The following is a 20,580-nucleotide window of genomic DNA, read 5'->3' on the forward strand; positions in this document are numbered from 1 at the left end:
ACTACAAAGAAGGAAAAGTTATATATTTATAGAATATTATAGAATTCCCAGCGAATGAGGGTTCTTTTCTTTCCCACTTTCATGTTGCTGCCAGCAATGAAAGAATAGAACGAATCCGATGCGCGACTGAACCAGATTGTCCAGCAGAAAGTTGGCCAATTGCACCTGCAGCTGCATTGTTTACTTTTACACGATGGCCAGTGGCTGCTTCTTTTATAGGGGAGACATTGTAGCCATTCTAGAGGAATCAATTTGCCTGTCAACAGCAGCCTTCACTTCAGTCGCTGTTTGTTCTAAAATTGCACCAATTTGCCTGCCCTAAATGGTATTGACCTTGGTCTTACCTCAGTGGCGGAGAGCCGTGTGCCCGTGCCTGTGCCACAGCACCTCCAGGCCCAGTAGCCCCACACAAAGTACAATCGATCCCAGAAGCAGAATAAACAGGGGTGTAGCGTATTCCAGGCCCACGGCCACTGAGTGATTGTGCTGGTAGCAGTGGAGCTTGGTCCGCATCCAGTAGCGCTCGTGCTTGAAGTGGATCCCCGTCTCCAGCATTCGCAGCTCGCTGGAAATAGAGGGGATAGGCTTGGGAACACCTTAGTGGCTAGGAAACTAGAGTAATACTTTAATCTAAAGAGTTCCGCATAGGGGCAGGACTTCAGTACCACGGTGTGGGTGTGCGAGGCATCGCGTAGTGGTATCTCGTTCAGCTCACAGATCTGATGGGGCAGGAAGTGCTTCCGCACAAACTCGTAGGCGGTGGCCGCCCCGGCAATGTAGACGAAGCCTGCGTTATCCCGCATCCGCTTGACACCCTCCTCGGTGGACATCCAGATCTGATCCGGCGATTGCTTGCTGCCTGCCACCTTGTTCAAGTACAGACTGTGGACGTCCGGCTGATCGGAGGTGGTCACGTAGACGAGCGTGTAGGGGGTCGGCTCTATGGCCACCTGCAGGCTGCTGTCCGCCAGCTGCTGGAGTGTGCGGATGCTCGACTTGGCCGGCCGCCCGAGCAGCTTGGACACCACGATCGACGTGTAGTAGTTGTACATCAGGAAGGAGGTAAGCATCAGTGCATAGAAAGCCATGCGGCCGCTCAAGGAGCGAGGTGTGAGCCAGGCCCCCTGAATGCAGCCAGCCCCAAAGGAGATCAGGCAGCTGGTCAGCAACGAGGGTCTCCATTCGCTCAGGCGTTCCATGCGGAAGGTCGCCCAGAGCATGCAGCCTGCCACAATCAGGAGCAGACCGAATGCCAGCCAGACACCGCCGCTGAAGGGCTGCAGGAACTCGGTGGCACTCAGGCCAGCCGACACCGATCGGGGGTTACGGAACATGCACACGTCGCGAAAGATACTGAACTTCGTGAGCGGCTTTATGAACAGCGCCCGATCAAAGGAGTAGATGAAGGGGGCTATCGACAGATCTGCCGCCTCGGTGATCAAGTCACCGATCATGCCCCCCGACACGTTGCCATCGCCTGTCCAGCGGTCACGAAACATATACTCAAACCTTCAACAAAAAACCTTGTGGAAGATTGTGTTTTTGTAAATTCAATCAATTCCCTACTTGCAGTCCAACATCTCTCGAAGTGGCTGGCGCGACTGGTAGCCCAGGCGGGCGTACGTATCGAGATGGATCCGGTCTCTGGTTTCCATGAAGCTGAGGATTATCTCTTGCGAGGTGTTCAGTGGCATGGAGTTGACCTTTGGATTGAATCAATATCAGTCTATCTGTTAAATCTGTCAAAGATCTTCACGCACCGCTGCAGTGGCTCTCATGATCATTCCAGTGAGGGACTTCCGATGCTGCAGTCGATCTCTCGTATGAAGATCACTGAGATAGCGCTGGACGCGGCACTCCAGCTCATGGCAAACGATTTCCTGGTCCACGGTGATGTTCAGCTCTCCACCCAACTGCCTGCCCTTGTTGTGCAGATCGTAGAGAGTGAAGAGGGCTCTGCTGGTGGGCTCGAGACCACCTATGGCATAGGTCACATCAGCATCGACAAAGAGTTGGGCTCTGCTGAAGAGAGTCTCCATTCGGGAGAGACCCAGCAGGCGATCGTAAATGAGCCAGTGATACCGATGGCTAAAGAGTTTCCTATCGCTGGCCTGTCCATGGGATAACATATGTACAAATCAGACTAATCATACTACGATTATTCTCCAGATTCATGTAATACTTGCCATCTGTAAAACAGTCTCGCTTTGACCGCAATTGCTGTCCATGAAGACGCCCAACCTGAGGATATTGTGACTCAGGAGCTGGTCTTCAAGTGGAGTTTTCGTGTTGAGGTCCTCGAATTGAGTGAAGACATTTCCCGTGTTGGCTACGAGTGCAAAGTGTGCCAGGGCTGCGGGTACAGAGATGCAGAGATATTAATTAAAGAAGCAACTGACTGATGTGGTCCGATCGGATCTGATCTGATCTGAGGAATACTCACACTCCCCTGACCAACAATGCAGTACCAGGACATGGTTTATCTTGGCCATGTGCAAAATATTATACAATATGAAACTGTGCAATTCCCACATTTCTATATCTTATTGATATTATTTCAAAAGAGAACCAGAACTAGACCAGAAATAATGATGCAGATTACGATGCCACAGGGGTTTATATATGGGCCCAAGCATAATGCGACATAATCAATCCATCAATCCATCAACAATCAACCGCGGAATAACCCCTCCTACGGGTACATTCAACTGATGTATGGAATGATATTTACTGGCGATTTTAGTGGATTTTTTTACACTCGGAAAAAAATTAAATAGCAAAAAGAAATACACCCATAATTAAATCAAATATTCTAGTTTTAAAGGAAAAACAGAAAAATTAAATAGAATCTACTTTGTTTATAACATAAATGTAAAGAGTTAATTAAGCATTAATTAAGCATTAATATAAAAATCAAAGTGTAAGCATTCGCTTCTCTGGCCGTTTTTCTCTGGGAGGGGAGGTGTACAATCGAAAGTATGGAAAGTAGTTGTCATATGCCCCCCAAATCAGAATCAGTCATCGCTCCTACATGAACTTGACAATTGACAACTTAATGGGAATAGAAATGGGTCTGGGAATGGGTCTGAGTATACTCGTAGAATACAAAATTGAGCCACTGACACTGACAGGCAATGGTAAATCGGTCACTTATGGATTATGGATAAGCATGGAATAATAGCCGGATACGACAGATTAAATTTAAGGTAAGGTATGGATATCCGCCCCTACTTACCCGACTAAATATAATGATTATTCGCTTATTCGTTGCTTCTTCACTGCTCCTGGGGCAAGAGACAGCTCTGCCTCTCGGTACGCTTCCAAGCCACTTCCAGAAGTAGAACCAGTACAGCCATGGAGTAGCCTCCCAATAGGGATAGAAACAGTGGTGCAGCGTACTCCATTCCCACCTGGATCACGAAGCTGTTGGAGTAGGTCTGCAGCCTCGTTTTGCTGAAGAAGCGCCGCTGCTTCGAGGTGAGGCCGCACTCCACGAGGCGCACCTCCAGCTGGGTGATAAGCTCTCGATAGGAGCTGTTCAGGTGGATCATGTGGTAGACGGTGCCCTCGTGCCGCAGCATGATCTCGTTGAGGTCGGAGATCTCCCGGGGAAGGTAGTGCTTCTCCACATGGTGGTAAATGAAGGATCCCTCCGAGATGTACACGAACCCGGGCTGATCGCGCACCTTGAGGACCCCCTCCTCAGGCCCATACCAGACGGTGCTCTGATCCCGCTTGCTCTCCACCTTCTGTCTGTAGAGACTGCGTATGTCCGGACGGGGCGAGGACTGTCGAAGGTCTTTTTAATACAGGGACTCCAAAAAATAGCTAGCTTACCGTCAGGTAGGCCTTGGTGAATGGCACATTATCGATGCCCACGTCCAGGGAGCTGTCCGCCAGCTGTTGCACGGTCCTTATGTTGGAGCGCACTGGCGATCCGAGGAGTGTGGACACCACAATCGATGTGTAGTAGTTGTACATGAGGAAGGAGGTGAGCATGACGGCGATGAATGCCAGTCTGCCGCCCGTGGACTTGGGCAGCAAGTGGGAGCCCTGTATGCAGGCAGCCCCGAAGCTGATCTGGCAGCTGGTGAGCAGGGAGGGCACAAAGTCCAGGCACCGCTGCATCCCGTGCTGCTCCAGGCGAAATATTAGCCACAGAAGGCACCCGGAGAGGACTAGCAGTGCCCCAAAGGCCAGCCAGACGCTGGGCATGAAGGGCTCTAGGAACACGGTCGCCTTGATCCCAGCATTGTGCGGCGTACGGAATATACAAACCGCTCGAAACTCGGCCAGCTCCACCATGGGATGGACATAGTGAATGCGGTTCCACGTCGGAATGAAGGGAGAGGAGCACAGCTCCACCGACTCATTGCCCAGCAGGCCTATGGCTCCGCCAAATGCATCCTGGATGCTCCAGTCACCCACCCAAGTGAAGCTCAAGCTGGAAACTTCAGGCTGGTAACTTCTTGGTGAAGAAAGGCAAGAACTCAGACCAGAGCTTACTTGAAATGTAGCAAGTCCTGCATGTGAAGGATGAGGCGATAGCCCAGGCGGGAAATCGAGTCCAAGTGGGCATCCTCTTCGCCGCTCAGGAACCGCATAAGAATCTCCTCCTTCGAAGTGAGTGGCATCACGGACACCTGCAGGGATATATATGTAAATAAATAAATATATTGAAATACTCGTGGTACGCTCCTACCAAGGCAGCCATTCGAAAGGTGATGTTGGTCAAGTCCATGCGCTGCTGCAGCCTGGTCCGCTCATGCAGATCGCTGAGGTAGTCCCTGATCCTGCAGTCGGTACGACTGCACTGGATACTCTGGTCAATAGTCACGTTGAGCCTGCCCCCCAAGTGGCTGCCCTTGCTGTAGACATCATGCAACACAAAGAGTTCTTCCTCCTCGTCCGTTGCTTCCCCCTCCCGCGGCTCGATGTAGGTCACATCGGCATCCAGGCTGATGTTGGCACGGACAAAAAGTTCGGCCAGATTCGTGAGGTTACCCATTTCATCGAATAGCAGCCAATGGAAGCGACGGTTATAGAGTCGGGCGCGACTGGACTGCATGCAATAGAGGGATTCAGTCCTTTTCTGCGAGAATCAAAGGCCAGCCACTTACCTGGTTTGTAAGAAGAGCAGCCTGCGGGCAGCCCAAGTCAAGGAACACACCCATTTTGGTGATATCGCTGTCCAAGTAGTCCTTGTGTATGTTGGCCAGGCCAGCATCCTGTTGCAGTTGAATATATTGCGAATAGATGTGGCTCTCACTCATCATCCCAGCCAGAGGATAGGCCTCTTGGAAATTAAGAAATGGAAATATAAACATAAATAATAGGGCCACCTCCCGGGGGCTTACCCGGCTCCGACCAGCAGTGGAACACTAAGACATCCCTCAAATTGATTTCCAGCAAATTGAACACCAGCAGACGATACAGAGCCAAATGTGTCATCTTATTCAGAACGATTCTCCGGACTGCTGACCTGGCCCTTTTATAGCCCCCGAAAATTGTGCTGTCCAAAAGGCGATCCAATTAAGTCATTTAGGCCTTCAAGTTTTGTTTCAGTTTTGATTGACAGGACGGTCAATTTTCGGGTCTATCAATTGCCCAAAAATTCAAAAGCAAAAGTCCAACAGGTGTCCCCATAAAATGGGGTGGGGAGCAGGACTCGCACTCGCACTGGCACTCGGACTGGCACTCGCAGGGCGCCTGCGCAGGCCTGGGGGCAACGTAAACAAAAGTGCAAGTTGGATTTATGAATGAAAAGCCAGAAAAGCGGACGGATGGGACAGGGCACCCCTCCTGGTGCTAATGGATTCCTGAGCCGCGTCGGGAGGGTGTGTGGTGAGGGCAGCGCCGCTGGCTCTAGTGATTTTGCGCCTTTTGCATGTCCATGCTCATGTCCATGAGTGTGTGTCTGTCGGCATCGGTGTCGGTGTCGCTGTCGCTGTCGGTGTCGCTGTTTGTGCCCCATGCTTTGGGATATCCTGCCACAACGCAGCAGCACCATTCAATCTTCAGGCCAGGCATCGCTCTGCTCCCAATATCGTTTCGTGTCGGCTTGGCTCAGATTCAGTTTGCGTTGCGCGCTTGGCGCGTCTCGACGTACATCTGACTCTCCTCTCTCCGGCACGGTCCTAAAGATTCCTTTCCTTTCGATTCCGTTATGTTTTGTTTGATTGGTTTATTTTTGTTGACGGTAAAAAAGGCTCGGGGCACTCCAGCCCCCCAATGCCAGAAAGAACCCACAATCGCATGGAGTACTCGTGTTTTTGGGAAAAGCTCTTCCAAGTAATAAGTGGACTAAAATCAAAAACGTGTGAAAGTGAAATTAACTACAATTTATGCCTGCTGAAATCTGTTTTTTATAGTTTCTAAAACTAATATATCCGGAATGAAATAAATAAAATAAACAAAAATGGAGTAAAATCCAAATCATGTGAACGTGATTTTCCACTAAAAAAGAATTAAATGATTTTTGAATGCTTTTAATATTTTGCATTGGTTTTAAATCGAATTGAATACGAATTTTTTGATTAAATTTTGTTCAGTGTTTAGTGGTTTGTGCTTTGGAGAAATTAAGAACTTTACTTAATTTTCCACTCGATACAAATATTTCGAGCTATGAAAAGTGAGCAAAAGTTTCCTTTTCGAAATTCTGCGAATTGCAGAATGAAAAATGTGCTATCGTGGAGCCCAAAAATATTTTCGAATTTTTATATTATATTTTGAAGCAATAATCTATGCAGAGACACCGCGGCGTATGCGTAATGGGACTTTCAATTTTTTTATAGGGAATTTAAAATAAAAGGTGTATTGCGTAATAAGCTCATAACTCATTTGAATTCCCACCTCTTCTAATGGAGCCATCCAGGCGTATACGTAATTTTCACTCAATCCGAGCGACAGAGACAGAGAGGGAGAGAGAGAGCTGTACCGTCCGCCCAGCTGTTGAAAATCGCATAAAAGTTTGATTATCACAAACATAAATCCGTTTGTTCCTCCAAACCATTCAAATGCTGCTCGGCATCTAATTGAACTGTCAAACTATAATTGCCTCCATCCTCCCCCCAACCCCATCCTGCAGCCTCCACCTCTACCTCCGCGTCACCAGCCACAGCTACGGCTCTACCGCCCCCATCCATCGACTGGACTGGCAGCAATTAAACTGTCTAAATCAACTTAATTAACAGGGCCTGTGCAAATAATTCGAAATAAAATGTATTCCCAACAAAATAAATCAGTCTCTCTGTCGAACCTTTTATAAATAAATTTCGAGAAACAAACCCCAAATGGATATATTAAAAATCAATTGAACTGCGGTCCAATGAGAAATTCACACAAGCCGCAAATATGGCATTTGTCGTTGGGGAACGGATGCTGCACTGCAGAAATAGAGTGCAAATAAAATGCAATTATCGCTGATTTAAACGGGCATTAGAGACTTATAAATTTACCATGAGCTCCGCTTTCCCCCCAATGCTCACATGCCCAGAGAGAGAGAGATTGAGAGGGGTTTATGGTCGCCAGAGGATTTTCTGGTCAACCAACAGAACGAATTATTAACAAAAACTATTTACTAAGGGAGTTGATTGGGGACACCAGATGAGCATAGAGCTGGGGAGCTGACTGGGGTACAAATAACTGGTTGTAAAAATAAAACAGAAGCTGCGCGGCGAAAGCGTAAAGCGATTTTCCATAAATCATGGAGATTTCAATTTTCATACCATGAACTGTTGGTTATTAATTAAATTGACAAATATCTGCCAACACAAGAGGGGGAAAAAGGTAAATTTCCAGGGCTAGGGTACGACAAAGATTATTATTATCTGCGACTCTAAAGGGGACAAATTTGAGCAAATTAAAGTGCCATTTCCCACTACCTATTCTATTCGAAAGAAGTCTATCTTTTTTTTGGGGCATCTATCATTAAAATACCGCTCCATTCGAATGGAGCATTCTCCAGTCTCCATTCTCCAGTTCGCTTCATTAGTTCATAGTTTTAAATTCCGACCGCAACATAAGGCGCTGTTTGTAGTACTTCTTGTTCTCTGGCCATCTTCTTGCCTTTGAAGGTACCTCAGACCTTGTATTTTTTTTTTCGGCAGATTCAGATTTTTTTTCGTTGACGCCGCGCCGCTTAACGGTACAAAAAACATCTCTCAAATAGAAAAAATGCAAAGCACAAAAAGCAGCGGCAGCTGCTGGGGCATCGCACTCTTGAGATTTACATTGTAAAGTGATCCGGCGGTCCTCCTCCTTCCGGATATACATATACATATACACTATATGTATGTATGTATAGTAGATGCATTTAAATTAATTGAATTTTGTAGATTTTTTTGTTGTGTGTCGAAGGGCCTGCGAGCAAAGCTGTGAGCTGGGGCTAGGGCTGGGGCTGCGGCTGGGGTTGGGGCTGTGGCTGGAACTGGGGCTAGGGCTGGGCCTTCTATTGCTCTTATTGGATTGGTTTGGGTTTGGGTTTGGGTCTGGGGTTTGGGGACCTGCCAGTTGACCCACAAGTCAAGTTTGCGGCGTGTCTGAGAGGGCCGGGCCGGGCAGGACAGGGCCCCCCAGAAGTTTACTTAAGCGTCGTCCGAATGCATTTTGTGTGTGTGATTATAGCACGAGGGAGGCTGTGGGCCACCAACTGCGTTTCTGGCTTTTTCATTTTCCGATCTTTTTTTTGTTCTGTTGGCTTGCATTTGCGTTCATTAAATTTGCAAGTAAGTTGAAACGTTTTTGTTTACAACTGCTTTCTATGCTGCTGCCCGTGCTGGTGTCTAGGCTGTGTCCAAATGGACTTTCTGGAAATTATACATGAGCCTGGGCACCGCATTGGAGTGCAGGAACGGCTTTGTTTTCAGTTGGTCCAGTCCCAAGGATTCTTTGGGACTCAATCATTCAAGGCCCCAATTTGTCTACATTTGAGTTTTTCCCGCTGTTTCCATCAAAAGTGTGCGCTTCCAATCGAAACTTTGTGATTTTCCGAGTATCCTTGGATTTTAAATGATTTTAATCCGGCAATTCTTCAGTTTAGAACTGCACGCAGATTCTGCTGCTGCTCTGATTCAGAAATCGTGTATGCGGATATCAATGGAATGGATTTTGAATTAGCTCCATTCCTTGAGTGTCCTCGAAATGAGGCGCTGGAACAAGTGAACCCACTTAGCAGAGACAAGTGCAAACATTTGTGCATTATAATGCCCCAGCCCAGCCCAGCCCAGGCCGGGACAGATCCGTCGGAAGCGATTCAGTTGCATTTCACGCTTGCCTAATCCTCGCCAGCTCTCCTTTCGGTAAACATTTCCGCAGAACGTGAGCCAGTTAGGGGGGGGGGGGGGCATGGGGCATGGGGCACGGGGCATGGGAAGACCGGAAGGAGGGAGAGTGGTTTGCTGGATTCTGGGTACGAGGGCACGTGCCTGTCGCTCAACTGTGAAATAATTAGAACAATTGCATTGGCCTTAGGCCATAAAGTTCGCAGTGGGGCAAGCCGCAAAAGCGAATGACATTTTTGACTTGCATTTAATTAAATTGTGATTTTTAATTCTACTTAAGTTAACTGGAAAACTTGCGGTTTAGCTCTTGCCCCTGGCCCCTACCCCTGCCCCTGCCCCAGACACTGTCAATCCAATTTCTACACGCAAGGCGCACAAAGAACGTGAATTCCAAGTTCTTATATAAAACTGTACAGGCTGTAGAAGTGGCACTGGGGGGGGGAGGGGCAAAGAGCAAGTAATAATGCCAGCAGTCGCCGACGACTTGCCATATAAACCACCTGCTGCTGCTGCTGGCTGCTGCCACAAAACATAGAGGGAGCATTACTCCGTAATGCACGAGCAGAGCAGATATCCGCCGTATAGGCGGCAGATGCCTGCCACATCAACAGAAGAGCAGAAGAACAGAAGCACAGAAGCACAGAAGAAGGATCTGTTTATGCGGCACTCGGAATACCCTTTTTCTCAGCACTTGCTGATATCTGTACTAAGCAAGATGTTTCTACAGAAACTCCAGGCAAAGATCAAGTTTAGTACTTCCTTTTTGCGGGGAGCCCCTGCCCTCCATCAGATCCTAATGACTTTTCCTACTTCACCTTGGGCCCCAGTACGAGTACTATGAGTCTTCCATCAAATTACAATCAATCATCGCAAATTGGCTGACAGTCTCATGACACCCTCCGCATACCCTCTCCATGCCATGTGGGCGCCTCACGCCGACGCCTCCTAACAATGCATTTCCACCAAAAAAAGAAAAGGAAAACGAAATATTACTTAGATGCGGACGCGGACACTGACGCGGAGTAGGATTGGGAGGCAAGAACGTTAGCAGGAAGGAGGACGAGGAATAGGAAGAGGAAGGCCCGTCAGCAGCCTTCAAAAATTGAGTGCAATTTCGACGACGTTGATGAGAAAATGCGTTGAACGTGCTCAAGTTGTTCTCTCTGTTGTCGTGGTCTGCCCACGGGGCGCGGGGTATGCGGGGTAAGCGAGCTATGCGGGGGACTCCCGAGAGGGGACTCCTTCCACATTTAACTTTAACCCGCTCTCGAACCAGTTAACAAAAGACGAAGGGCGGAGGAGAGCAAAGCCAGAAATTAGAAGCAAAGATGATGCCCCAAAGATCGAGGGGGCGGGCGGCCCATAGAGGATGTTTGTGCTTGTGGCAGCAATTTGTTCGTTTGACGAAACTCAGAAGCCGTCAGAAGCACACAAAGCAGAAGGATATTCAAGAGAAAACGCTATCCAACGCTAGTATGTGGCTCTTATTTCAGACTGGACAGCAGCCAAAATGTATCTGCTATCCGCTCTCTGGGCTAATTTATGTGGCAAGGCTGAGATAATATTGCCGGGCAAGCAAGAGTGTATCCTCATTAAAGATCAAGTTATGGGAACAAGACCCAAACATTCGGGCGAAGTTGGGGGTTCTAAAAGTTCTTTGAATGACATCCTACGAGAATGCCACGAATCCTTAGCTGGAAGATTCTTTTGATAGATCAATTTCCAGCTTCCTGTCAGCCATCTCAAAGCTCTTCTGAATTGGATTTCCCCCTTCTCGGTCTCTCAATGCAGTATCCCATGTGACAAATCGACTAAAAATAATCGAAATTCCCTTTGGGCCTGGTCGAACACAAGCTAAAACCATAATTAGCATACACAAGCGTCCAATCAAGTGGCAAGTAGCATTGACGTCGAGGCTGTGGCTGCTGCAGATGCAGCGTCTCCGATAGGAGACGGCCGACTCGAAGGCAACGTTCAAGAGGCCACAGGAGGCCACTCCAAGTATTGAAAATAGGTATCGCAACCTGATGCGGATGTGGCTGCAGATGCAAATGTGGCTGGAGATGGGTGTCGGCATTGGCCATGCATAAAATTAGGTTAGTGGGTGAGACATAATTAAGTAATGGGGTCGGTCTTTCTTCTATTCTTCTCCTTTTTGCATAATTATATGAGACGTTGTCTGTCCCGGCCCGGCCCGGCCTCGATGCCAGTCGCCTCAGCCGTCAGCACTGTCTCCCGACCAGGGCCTTTGACTTTGGCTTCCGCCGTTGACTTTTCATTAACGTATCATCCGGCTAACCGACTGGCTGACTGATGACTGGTGGGACTGGCTGACTGGCTGCCTGGCTGCCGTGCAGATTCCTCTGGACTCTCTGTCATCTTGGCTCTTAATAACCTGCCATCAATTGTGGGGAGCCTTCGGCGAAGATTAATAAGTACAAGGCTTCCTTTTCCTGAGGGCTGAGGTCCATTAATCGCTGCCTGGACCTGGACCCAGACGGTGCAATATTTTACAATAATACCAAATTGCGCATACGCCGTGTGGTAAAGTGTTGACTGCAGAAACTGTACCTGTACCTGTACCTGTTCGTTTAAGCCAGCCAAACGATATAAAATCTCTGATGACAGCTTATGATAGCTGATGTTGGCTGATGTTAGCTGAAGAATGCCGCTGGCTAATTGGCCAATCAACAAACTGCCAGCTGCCAAGCCCAAGAAGTTCAAACAATTAGAAAAAAAAAGCCGAGCAGTGGCGGCGATTGCTCGGGAAGGAACAAGACAAACGGAACTAATGCCAGCCCAAAAGGACTCTCAGAAATTAAGAAGAAAACGCTCGGCTCGAGTGCAACTTCCGGGTGCATAAATGAGAACAAATACGAGGCCAAGCAGAGCACAGGAAAAGCCAAGAAGTCCTGTCAGCAGCAGCAGCAAGTGCTGGACAGTGGCAGGGAGCAGGGAGCAGGAACCAGTTAGAGCGACAAATGCTGGACAAACGGATGTCCAGATTAGGCCACAAGCAGCCGAAGCAACAGAAGACTAAACAATAGTTCCAGCAACAAGCAAAACCATTAAACAAACAGCAAACAAAAACCAAACAATATGTGCACAACGGCAGCATCCGGCGATGGCGATGGCGATGCATCCACTGACCTCATCAAGGACGGGGTGGGAATGAACAGGGGCAGGAGCCGGGCTCCCAGGATCGGAGTGCCCCCCTCCTGCCAAGGACACCGCTTAAACTTGCGCATATTTAAACTTTTGATTAGCTGCTGCGTTTTAATGCTCAGCATTTACACAAATGCCTGGCACTTGTCCATCAGTCCCGGCTCCGGCTCCGTCTGGGTCATGGCCGGCAGCATCAAGGGACGCGGTGACGCCCATCGTCTCGATGAGCTGGGCTCCATGGCCCACACCGCCTCCTCTTCCTCCTCGCTGATGTCGGCCTGGCTAACCCAAAGCAATAACCATGCAAATATCTCCGAGCTACTGGACAATCTGCTGCGTGGATATGACAATAGCATACGTCCGGATTTTGGTGGTGAGTAGTACTAGTACAGAAGGGGACCGGAAAGGGAAGCAATATTCCATCAAGAGCGTTGGCGGCGAAGGGATTAGCTATAGATCTCGGTTTTCGATTAATATCCATGCCCAAATAGCACGTGCTGCTTCTGCAGTACGCACTAGGTGCACGCGCAGTGTACTCGTATTGACCATTCCCTTGGCAGTTGCGTAGCCCCGCAGCAGAGAAGATTCCCCTGGCGTTCCCCCCACACATGAAGGCGAACGAAACGGGACCGTGTGACCGCATAGCCGAGCCACGTATCACGACTGGGTTTCCTTATTTATGCGTACAATAATATGTTTATACGTATATACACTTACATCAAATAAATAATACACTTGTAACACTTCACTTGCACTTATTAACGCATTTTCCTACGTCGATCTGTCTTTTTGATTATCAAATTTGTGTGGCACAGTTTTTGAATATTTTCCATTTCCTAATTCTCAATGCCCGAAACGCAAAGCGGACTAGAAAACGCACGCCTGGACCGAGTGATGATGAAATTTTGAAAGGTGGTCCGCCAACTCCCTTTCTTATTTTACTCTCAGCACTACTAAGAGCGCTTTGATGTCATGTTGGATGAGAGAGAGAAGTGCGAAGAGCGCGCTGCGGTAGCCGACCACCTTGCATAATTTCATCATGGTGACAGCGTGAGAGCGATGCAGATGCATATGCGTAGGTGGATTAGTGGCTCGCTCTGCCGCCTTCCATGCTCTCTTTCTGATCCGCTTCCTAATTGCTCGCTCAATGGAATTGACTTGTTCTCTCCCTCTCCTACTTCCATGGAGTGAATGCTTGTGCATTTGGAAGTTTGTTGGCATGTGCAGTGTAGAGCGAGAGAGTGCTGCGAGAGAGGAGAAGAAGACGGGTAATGCAATGAGAGAGCATGGAAGCGGCTCAGGAGAGCATGGAATAGAAGTTAATAGAGCTGAGCACTCGCATCTCTACTGCTCATATATGCGTTTTATTTGCCTTCGATCACAAAAAAGGGCCGATGTTTTGTCCCTTTCACACTTCAGCATTTAATTGACGCAGAGCAGTGGCCGTTGCTCCTGTCCTGCCCCTCGATCCATGGTCTTTCAGAGATACTCCCCGTAAGAGATGTCATGCTTACACCCTTTTTGGTAACTTCTTCCCACCTTGGCCCCTGCCTCCCCCTGTAATCAGCATAGATTCGCAGATTTTCCGCTCAACGGAAGCATTTAATGAAGCGGAAATCGCTGCCAGGCGACATCACTCACAGACGGCGCCAAGGTGATGTGGATGCCCCTGCTAGATGCTGCCGATGATTGCCTCCCGGCCCTTGGGTAAATAGTTAGTGTCAAAACCGACAAATATTTACAGGCAAACATTTCGTATTACGTTTGCGTCTCTCCTTTTCCTTCTCCAGCCCCCAGCCACCAGCCCCCAGCCCTCAGGACTTGTCCAAATTGATGGGCCTTCGAGGCTCGGGTCCCGCCCCCTCCCCCCAATCATCCTCCTTTTCAATCTGGCAAATGGACGACGCAATAAAAATTTAAATATCTATCTTGGATATTTAAAATACTTACTTACCATCCATCCAGATGGCAAATGGGTAAATGGTAAATGGCAGGCGGTGCGGGGCTTAACGCGATTTTGGTTTACGCGGCGAAAATTGTGTTCGCGCAACGGCTTAAGACCAAATTACATTGTTTTTAACACTTCATTAAGAATGGGCCGTGGGCTGGGGGCTGGGGGCTGGTATAGCCGTTCCACCGTTCCACCGCTCTGCAGCGATTCAAAGGATACGCGGCAATGCACATCCGCTTCCTGTGACGCGTATGTGTTTGCCCAGCCAGCGCAGCAGCTGGGCAAAGTCATTAAAAACTGTTCGCCTAGGCAAAATATAAAAAAATCATATATGTATGTATGCAGTGCGATCCGGGACCTAAAAAATTGCATATTAGTGCAGAAAAGCTAGATAAAGAGGGATAAAGGGGGAGGGGTTCCAGGGTATGGGCATGGGACTGTCTGCCGAGCGGCTTAAGTGTCATTGTTCACACAGAGAGAGAGAGGGAGAGAGAGAGAGGCACATTTAACATTTTCATTTAGGGCCCCACCCATGAATATTCATAGTTTTTATCCAAAAAGAGAGGCATCATATACTTACTTTAGTGCTATGCTGCTCATGATCCCCTTTTTAGCAGCGGAAACAGTCGGGGGACTTGGGATGGGATAAAAATGTATATTTAAATTGATAAATCGATACCTTTTACGTTTATAGGACCACCAGCCACTGTAGAAGTGGACATAATGGTTCGAAGTATGGGACCAATATCAGAAGTCGATATGGTAAGTGAATCCAACAAAAGAATTGTAAGTCTCTTAAGTCTATAGTCAATAATCTATACCTTTTTGACCTTCATTGATCGAAAGTCAAGGAGAAAGAATCAGAGAGAGTGAAGCGACTCAACATTGCATTCCCCTCTGCTCTGCTCCTAACAAATCAATTTGCATCCACCATTTACCATCCTACAGCTGAGCTTTTCCTTTCCTTTCTTTTCTTTTCTTTCTTATATAACTGATTTTCCCGTTGGTTTGTCTCTGCTTCCGTCACCGTCTCCATTGCAGACCTACTCAATGGATTGTTATTTTCGCCAATCCTGGGTGGATAAACGTCTCGCATTCGAAGGCGCCCAGGACACGCTGGCGTTGAGCGTCTCGATGCTGAAGCGGATATGGAAGCCGGATACGTACTTTTACAATGGCAAGCAGAGCTATTTGCACACGATTACCACGCCGAACAAGTTTGTGCGGATCTACCAGAACGGACGCGTCCTGTACTCCAGCCGTCTGACAATTAAAGCCGGCTGCCCCATGAATCTGGCCGACTTTCCCATGGACATACAGAAGTGTCCTCTGAAATTTGGCTCATGTGAGTATCCCCCAAAACCAGCCCCAGCCCCAGCCCCTGCTCCAGTCCCAGCCTCAGTCCCAGCCCGCAGAGGAGATGGTGGTGCCGCAAAGGGTTCAGTGGTGCTGTGTGAGACTTTTGTTTTATAGCATAATTATGCATAATTGCTGCTTGTTGGCGCTTTGATGTGATTTGTTCTCGCTGCTTGGCTGCTTGGCTGCTTCTTAGGCAAAAGTCCCCGCTGGCTCTATTGTTGGCCACTTGTTGGGACTCGAGGACATGCGGCAAGGACCACACGGCACATATGGATCACATCATATGCGGCGATAGTACTTACTCGTCTGTGTGTGTGGGTGGGTGGGGGGTACTACGAGTACCAGTATGCTGAATGCCATGACATTGCAATGGATTGGATTGGATTGGATTGAATTGGCGACAAGAAATGTGAAGTGAAATGGCTTTGAAATGAACAAAGAGAAGGGGCGGCGGGGCGGGTATTGAAGTAGTTGCCAAGGAATTAGTTTAACAAAGGAGCCACGGATAAGATATACTTGGAGATAGACCCCCCTTTGAGTATATAAATATTCTGGATTTTTGGCAGAATTTCATTTTGCTTGCTTGCTTAAAGCCACACAGTTTTTATTTGTAATTAAAGAAATAATAATTCTAGCAATAAATCTTTCAAGCAACCTGCAATCAGGCCGAAATTACCATACATATTCCCTGTTACGTTGTCGCCTCCCTAACCTTTTGACCTGTTCTGTTCTGTTCTGTTCTTGCTCTCCGTCCGTGCGCCTGACATTTTCATTATTCCATTCTCGCAACAACAACAAAAATACAGTCATTTTGATGAATTTTCATCACATTTCCTCTGGCATTCATATGCTAAATGGAAAATCTACAGAAAAAAGACATCTTTGAAGCTACAAATCTACTATTTAAATATTTTTGGCAACAATTTCGGTTGTTCCACCCATCCAGCGCCTTCCGTTCTCCCTTTCCTTACCTTCTACTAACTGCCTTTGGAGCTTATCGCAAATGAACAATCCTCTCGGTGCTGCTCCTCCTGCTCCATCTTCCCGCCTAGAAATGTATTATTACTTCCGATTTCTTGTGAATAATGTTGGATGCAGTCAAGAATTCAATTACCCCCCTCTTCTTCTCTTCATCCTTGCCCCTGCCACATTGCCTGCCACTTAATGTTGACAATTTCCCATTCGATTTGGGGAGCGGGACGTGGGGCCCAAGAGTATATGCGGATTGGTGTCGGGGGAGGGGCTGGGGGTCCAGGTAAACCATTCAAATGGTATGGCCCCCACAGATGGCGCAATGTTTGGCAATTTGTGCATTTTGGAGAAGCAGCAAAATAAAATAGCGCCACATACGTGTGAGAGTGATAGATTTGGTGGAGAAGGCGAGTGGGAGAGGAGGAGTGGAGGAGAGGTGGAGAGGTGGAGGTTAGAGGAGATAGCAGTAGAGAGCAAAGGAGTGGGGTCCTGTGAATGATTGGATACCAGAGATGCTCAGATTCCGGTAAAGAGTACTCGTTACACAGTAGCTCCACTGAGGCTCCATGGCAGTGCAAGCTGTGAGGAGAGTGACAGCTAAGTACTACACCCAGAGAAAAAAGCACTGAAATTGTTACATTTCCACCTAGATGAATATATTTCCATACAATACGTACGTTTACGTTTATCCCACTAACCCAGTGGAAATTTTAAAAGTACATTTCTTCATTTATACCAATATATGAACATATGTTTTTAATTTGAATATATTTCGTATTTAAATTAAACATTTTTCTATTTAAATCAAACATTTTTCTATTCAAACAAAATATATTTTCTACAAATTAAACATATTATGTTTATTTTAAAATGTTTTACACTTTGATTAAATGAACAAATTTTTTAATAACTTTATGCTTAAATCAAAAAAAAATCAAATTTATTCCGAGTGGTTTTTCACTTCCCTTTTTCTCTGAGTGTAGAAAATACGAAGTAAAGTTGCTCCCCTTAAAGCTTTAAAAAAACTAAAATCACATTTTTAGAAATTTTATTTAACTCACGTAAAAATCACCAAAAATCACTGGTCCCTTGCATTGCCACTGAACTCTGCCTGACACCACCACCAGCACCACCCACTCTGCTTAATTGACATTTTGGGCGGAATCACAAATCGAATCGAAACGAAACGAAACGAAACACTTCCCCGTTAACAAAAATAAACAAAAAAAAACAGTTGGCTACACCACGTCCGATGTCATCTATCGGTGGAACAAGGAGCGCCCGGCCGTCGCCATAGCGGAGGACATGAAGTTGTCCCAGTTCGATTTGGTCGACTGTCCGGCTGGCAATTTGACGGATATTGTGTATAAGGCGGCGGCACCGACGCCGCCGCAACGGCCCTACAACAACAAGGACCTGTCCCACGCAGGGCGGCCCAAGCCGACCGGCAAGACGCTGACCACATTCGCGGGACCAGGGGCAAAGAATCAGCACGTGCGCGGCACCGGACTGAAGCTGGACAAGGGGGCCTTTGGGACGGGACGCGACGCGGCCGGGGCACCGCCCACCAATGTGGGGAGCATCACCCTGGAGACGCACCATCCATGTAGGTCCATGTGGGATAGCGGCAAAACGGGGGAGGGACTCCCCGCTCTAACCTGTGTATATTCTCTGCTCTGCTTGCAGCGGAGTACTCCATGCTGATGGTGAACTTTCACCTGCAGCGGCACATGGGAAACTTCCTCATCCAGGTGTACGGGCCCTGCTGCCTGCTGGTGGTCCTCAGCTGGGTCTCCTTCTGGCTGAACCGGGAGGCCACCGCGGACAGGGTGTCGCTGGGCATCACCACGGTGCTGACGATGACCTTCCTCGGACTGGAGGCGCGCACCGACCTGCCCAAGGTGCCGTATCCGACGGCCCTTGACTTCTTCGTGTTCCTCTCGTTCGCCTTCATCTTCGCCACGATCCTGCAGTTCGCCGTTGTCCACTACTTCACCAAATATGGCTCCGGCGAGTGCTACTTCATCATCGAGGAGATGGACTCCGACTCGGCCGAAACGGAGACGGAAGCCCCCTCCGATTTCCGGGACAGCACCGAGTCCAAGATCTACGAGGTGATACCCCTCTCCATGTGCACCATCGACATGCACCCCCCCTCCGCGGGCAGCAGTCGCCTCGGCATGCTGTCCTCCAAGCGTGGCGCCACACGCAACCGCCGTCACGTACCGTGGACACTAAAGCTCCCCAGCTGCTTCGACTGGCGGCGAAGGATGACCCCACACACGCACTCGCACTACTCCTCCTCCGACGAGGAGGAGGACGACGAACAGACCCAGCTGAGGGCTCACGAGGCGGGACCCTCCACATCCGCAGCGGCAGCCGCGGCCGCAGCAGCAGCGGCAGCAGCTGCGGCGGCGGCAACAGCCGCCCAAAGCAGTCCGCCCCATGTGGGCCGCCGACGGATGTCCTACTACCGGCGCGAAGAGATGGAGGCACGCCGCAAGGGTAAGCGCACGCCGCAGTACAACTCCGTCTCGAAGATCGATCGCGCCTCGCGCATCGTCTTCCCGCTGCTGTTCTTCCTGATCAATGTGTTCTACTGGTACGGCTACCTGTCCAGGAGCGCCCGCATCCTGGCCAACACGCAACCGAGCACCTGATGTTACCTTTTAGCAATTTAGACAGAGTCCTCGAAGAAATCTACAAAGCGATTCAGGAAGCAGACTCATGAACTAAGAGCTGGAGATGGAGATGGAAATGGAAATGGAGACGGAGATGCCTAATGGGTGCCCATTACGAACACGAACGCGAACACGAATGGTAATGGTAATGGGAATGGGAATGGGAATGGAGATCGGCAGGAGGTTATTTTGTATATCGGTTCAGATTCAGTTTTCGCTCTTATTCTGATTTGCTACAGACAGAAGACAACGCTTTACAACGATTTCTTTACGCTCTAAATTGCTAAAGTAAAACCAAACGAAACTAAAACTTACATATCAGAGGACTCTCTATGTGGGCATTGCATACTACCACAGATATGCACATATATCCTGGGATATATCTGCATCTGTATCTGCATCTGTGTGCCATGCCAAATCTGTACAGTTAGCCAATAAGTTGCTTCTTTCTTTAATTTAAGCAATTAATGTTTTAGTTAAGCACTTTACAAGAACCAGCACAGAGCAGTTTTAGTTAGTTTAGTTACAGGGTTTAGTTTTCTCTGCCATAAGAGCTTTCCCATGGAGGGATATCCAGGTCGGGAAAATCGCTAGGAAATTGCCGTCTCTCTATTGCTATAGGGCCTGGCAGGTAACACGGAGGAGTACAGTACTATTTTAACGAAATATGAAGCAAATATATATATAGATATATATACATATATACGTAGAAAATATCTTAATGTAAGGAAGTGTTACTTGCCAACAGATCAAATACGATTATGTACAATTATGTGTAAAATATGTGAACAGATGCCATACAAACATACATATGTAATAAAAAGACGAAGAATGAACTTGATTTCGAGTCGATTCATATCACTCTATCACTCACGCCATTTTCCAGGCGGGACATTATGACAGAAGAAACCCATTGGACTGCCGCTGAATGGATGTGTTAATCCTGCTGCACAAACGCCTATCCTTTCATCGAAGTGCGTTCCGCAGGGCTGTAGCAATGGCAAATGACAGCCAGAAAAGCCCCCATTGCCAAGGGGCGTTGGGATGGGCCCTGGCCATCTTGCAGTAAATCATCAGCACTCATCGACAGCCACGTGGTTTGCCGCCTCGGGCTCTTGCTCGTCGTATTTGGCTGTTGGGTCCCATGATGTATTTTGCCCACTGGATGGCA

At 48.1% G+C, this 20,580-nt stretch overlaps 3 protein-coding genes across 4 annotated transcripts; 1 reads left to right on the top strand and 2 right to left on the bottom strand.

The window, feature by feature from the left end:
- Window positions 1–345: 345 nt before the first annotated feature.
- Ir75b (Ionotropic receptor 75b) lies at window positions 346–2,476 on the bottom strand. Its single transcript, XM_033381495.1, has 6 exons — window positions 2,446–2,476; window positions 2,187–2,353; window positions 1,761–2,111; window positions 1,567–1,703; window positions 625–1,509; window positions 346–565 (listed from the first exon to the last, which is right to left on the bottom strand). The coding sequence occupies exons 1-6, from the start codon at window positions 2,474–2,476 to the stop codon at window positions 346–348; spliced, it is 1,791 nt and encodes a 596-aa protein (XP_033237386.1).
- Window positions 2,477–3,267: 791 nt separating this feature from the next.
- Ir75c (Ionotropic receptor 75c) lies at window positions 3,268–13,642 on the bottom strand. Of its 2 annotated transcripts, XM_033383230.1 has the most exons (7): window positions 13,164–13,642; window positions 5,358–6,303; window positions 5,121–5,296; window positions 4,703–5,062; window positions 4,507–4,643; window positions 3,838–4,444; window positions 3,268–3,788 (listed from the first exon to the last, which is right to left on the bottom strand). In XM_033383230.1, the coding sequence occupies exons 2-7, from the start codon at window positions 5,449–5,451 to the stop codon at window positions 3,276–3,278; spliced, it is 1,887 nt and encodes a 628-aa protein (XP_033239121.1). In that variant the 5' UTR covers window positions 5,452–6,303; window positions 13,164–13,642; the 3' UTR covers window positions 3,268–3,275. The 2 variants fall into 2 exon arrangements, with proteins under 2 accessions (XP_033239121.1, XP_033239122.1); XM_033383231.1 differs by lacking the exon at window positions 13,164–13,642 and having other exon boundaries at window positions 5,358–6,310.
- On the top strand, window positions 11,939–20,250 carry Grd (Glycine receptor). The gene is made up of 5 exons (XM_033383226.1): window positions 11,939–12,819; window positions 15,092–15,159; window positions 15,439–15,742; window positions 17,963–18,334; window positions 18,415–20,250. Exons 1-5 carry the CDS (start codon window positions 12,381–12,383, stop codon window positions 19,386–19,388), a joined length of 2,157 nt encoding a protein of 718 aa, XP_033239117.1. The 5' UTR covers window positions 11,939–12,380; the 3' UTR covers window positions 19,389–20,250.
- The last annotated feature ends 330 nt before the right edge of the window (window positions 20,251–20,580 follow it).

The sequence above is a fragment of the Drosophila pseudoobscura genome, chromosome X, assembly GCF_009870125.1.
Source record: "Drosophila pseudoobscura strain MV-25-SWS-2005 chromosome X, UCI_Dpse_MV25, whole genome shotgun sequence".
Taxonomy (NCBI): domain Eukaryota; kingdom Metazoa; phylum Arthropoda; class Insecta; order Diptera; family Drosophilidae; genus Drosophila; species Drosophila pseudoobscura.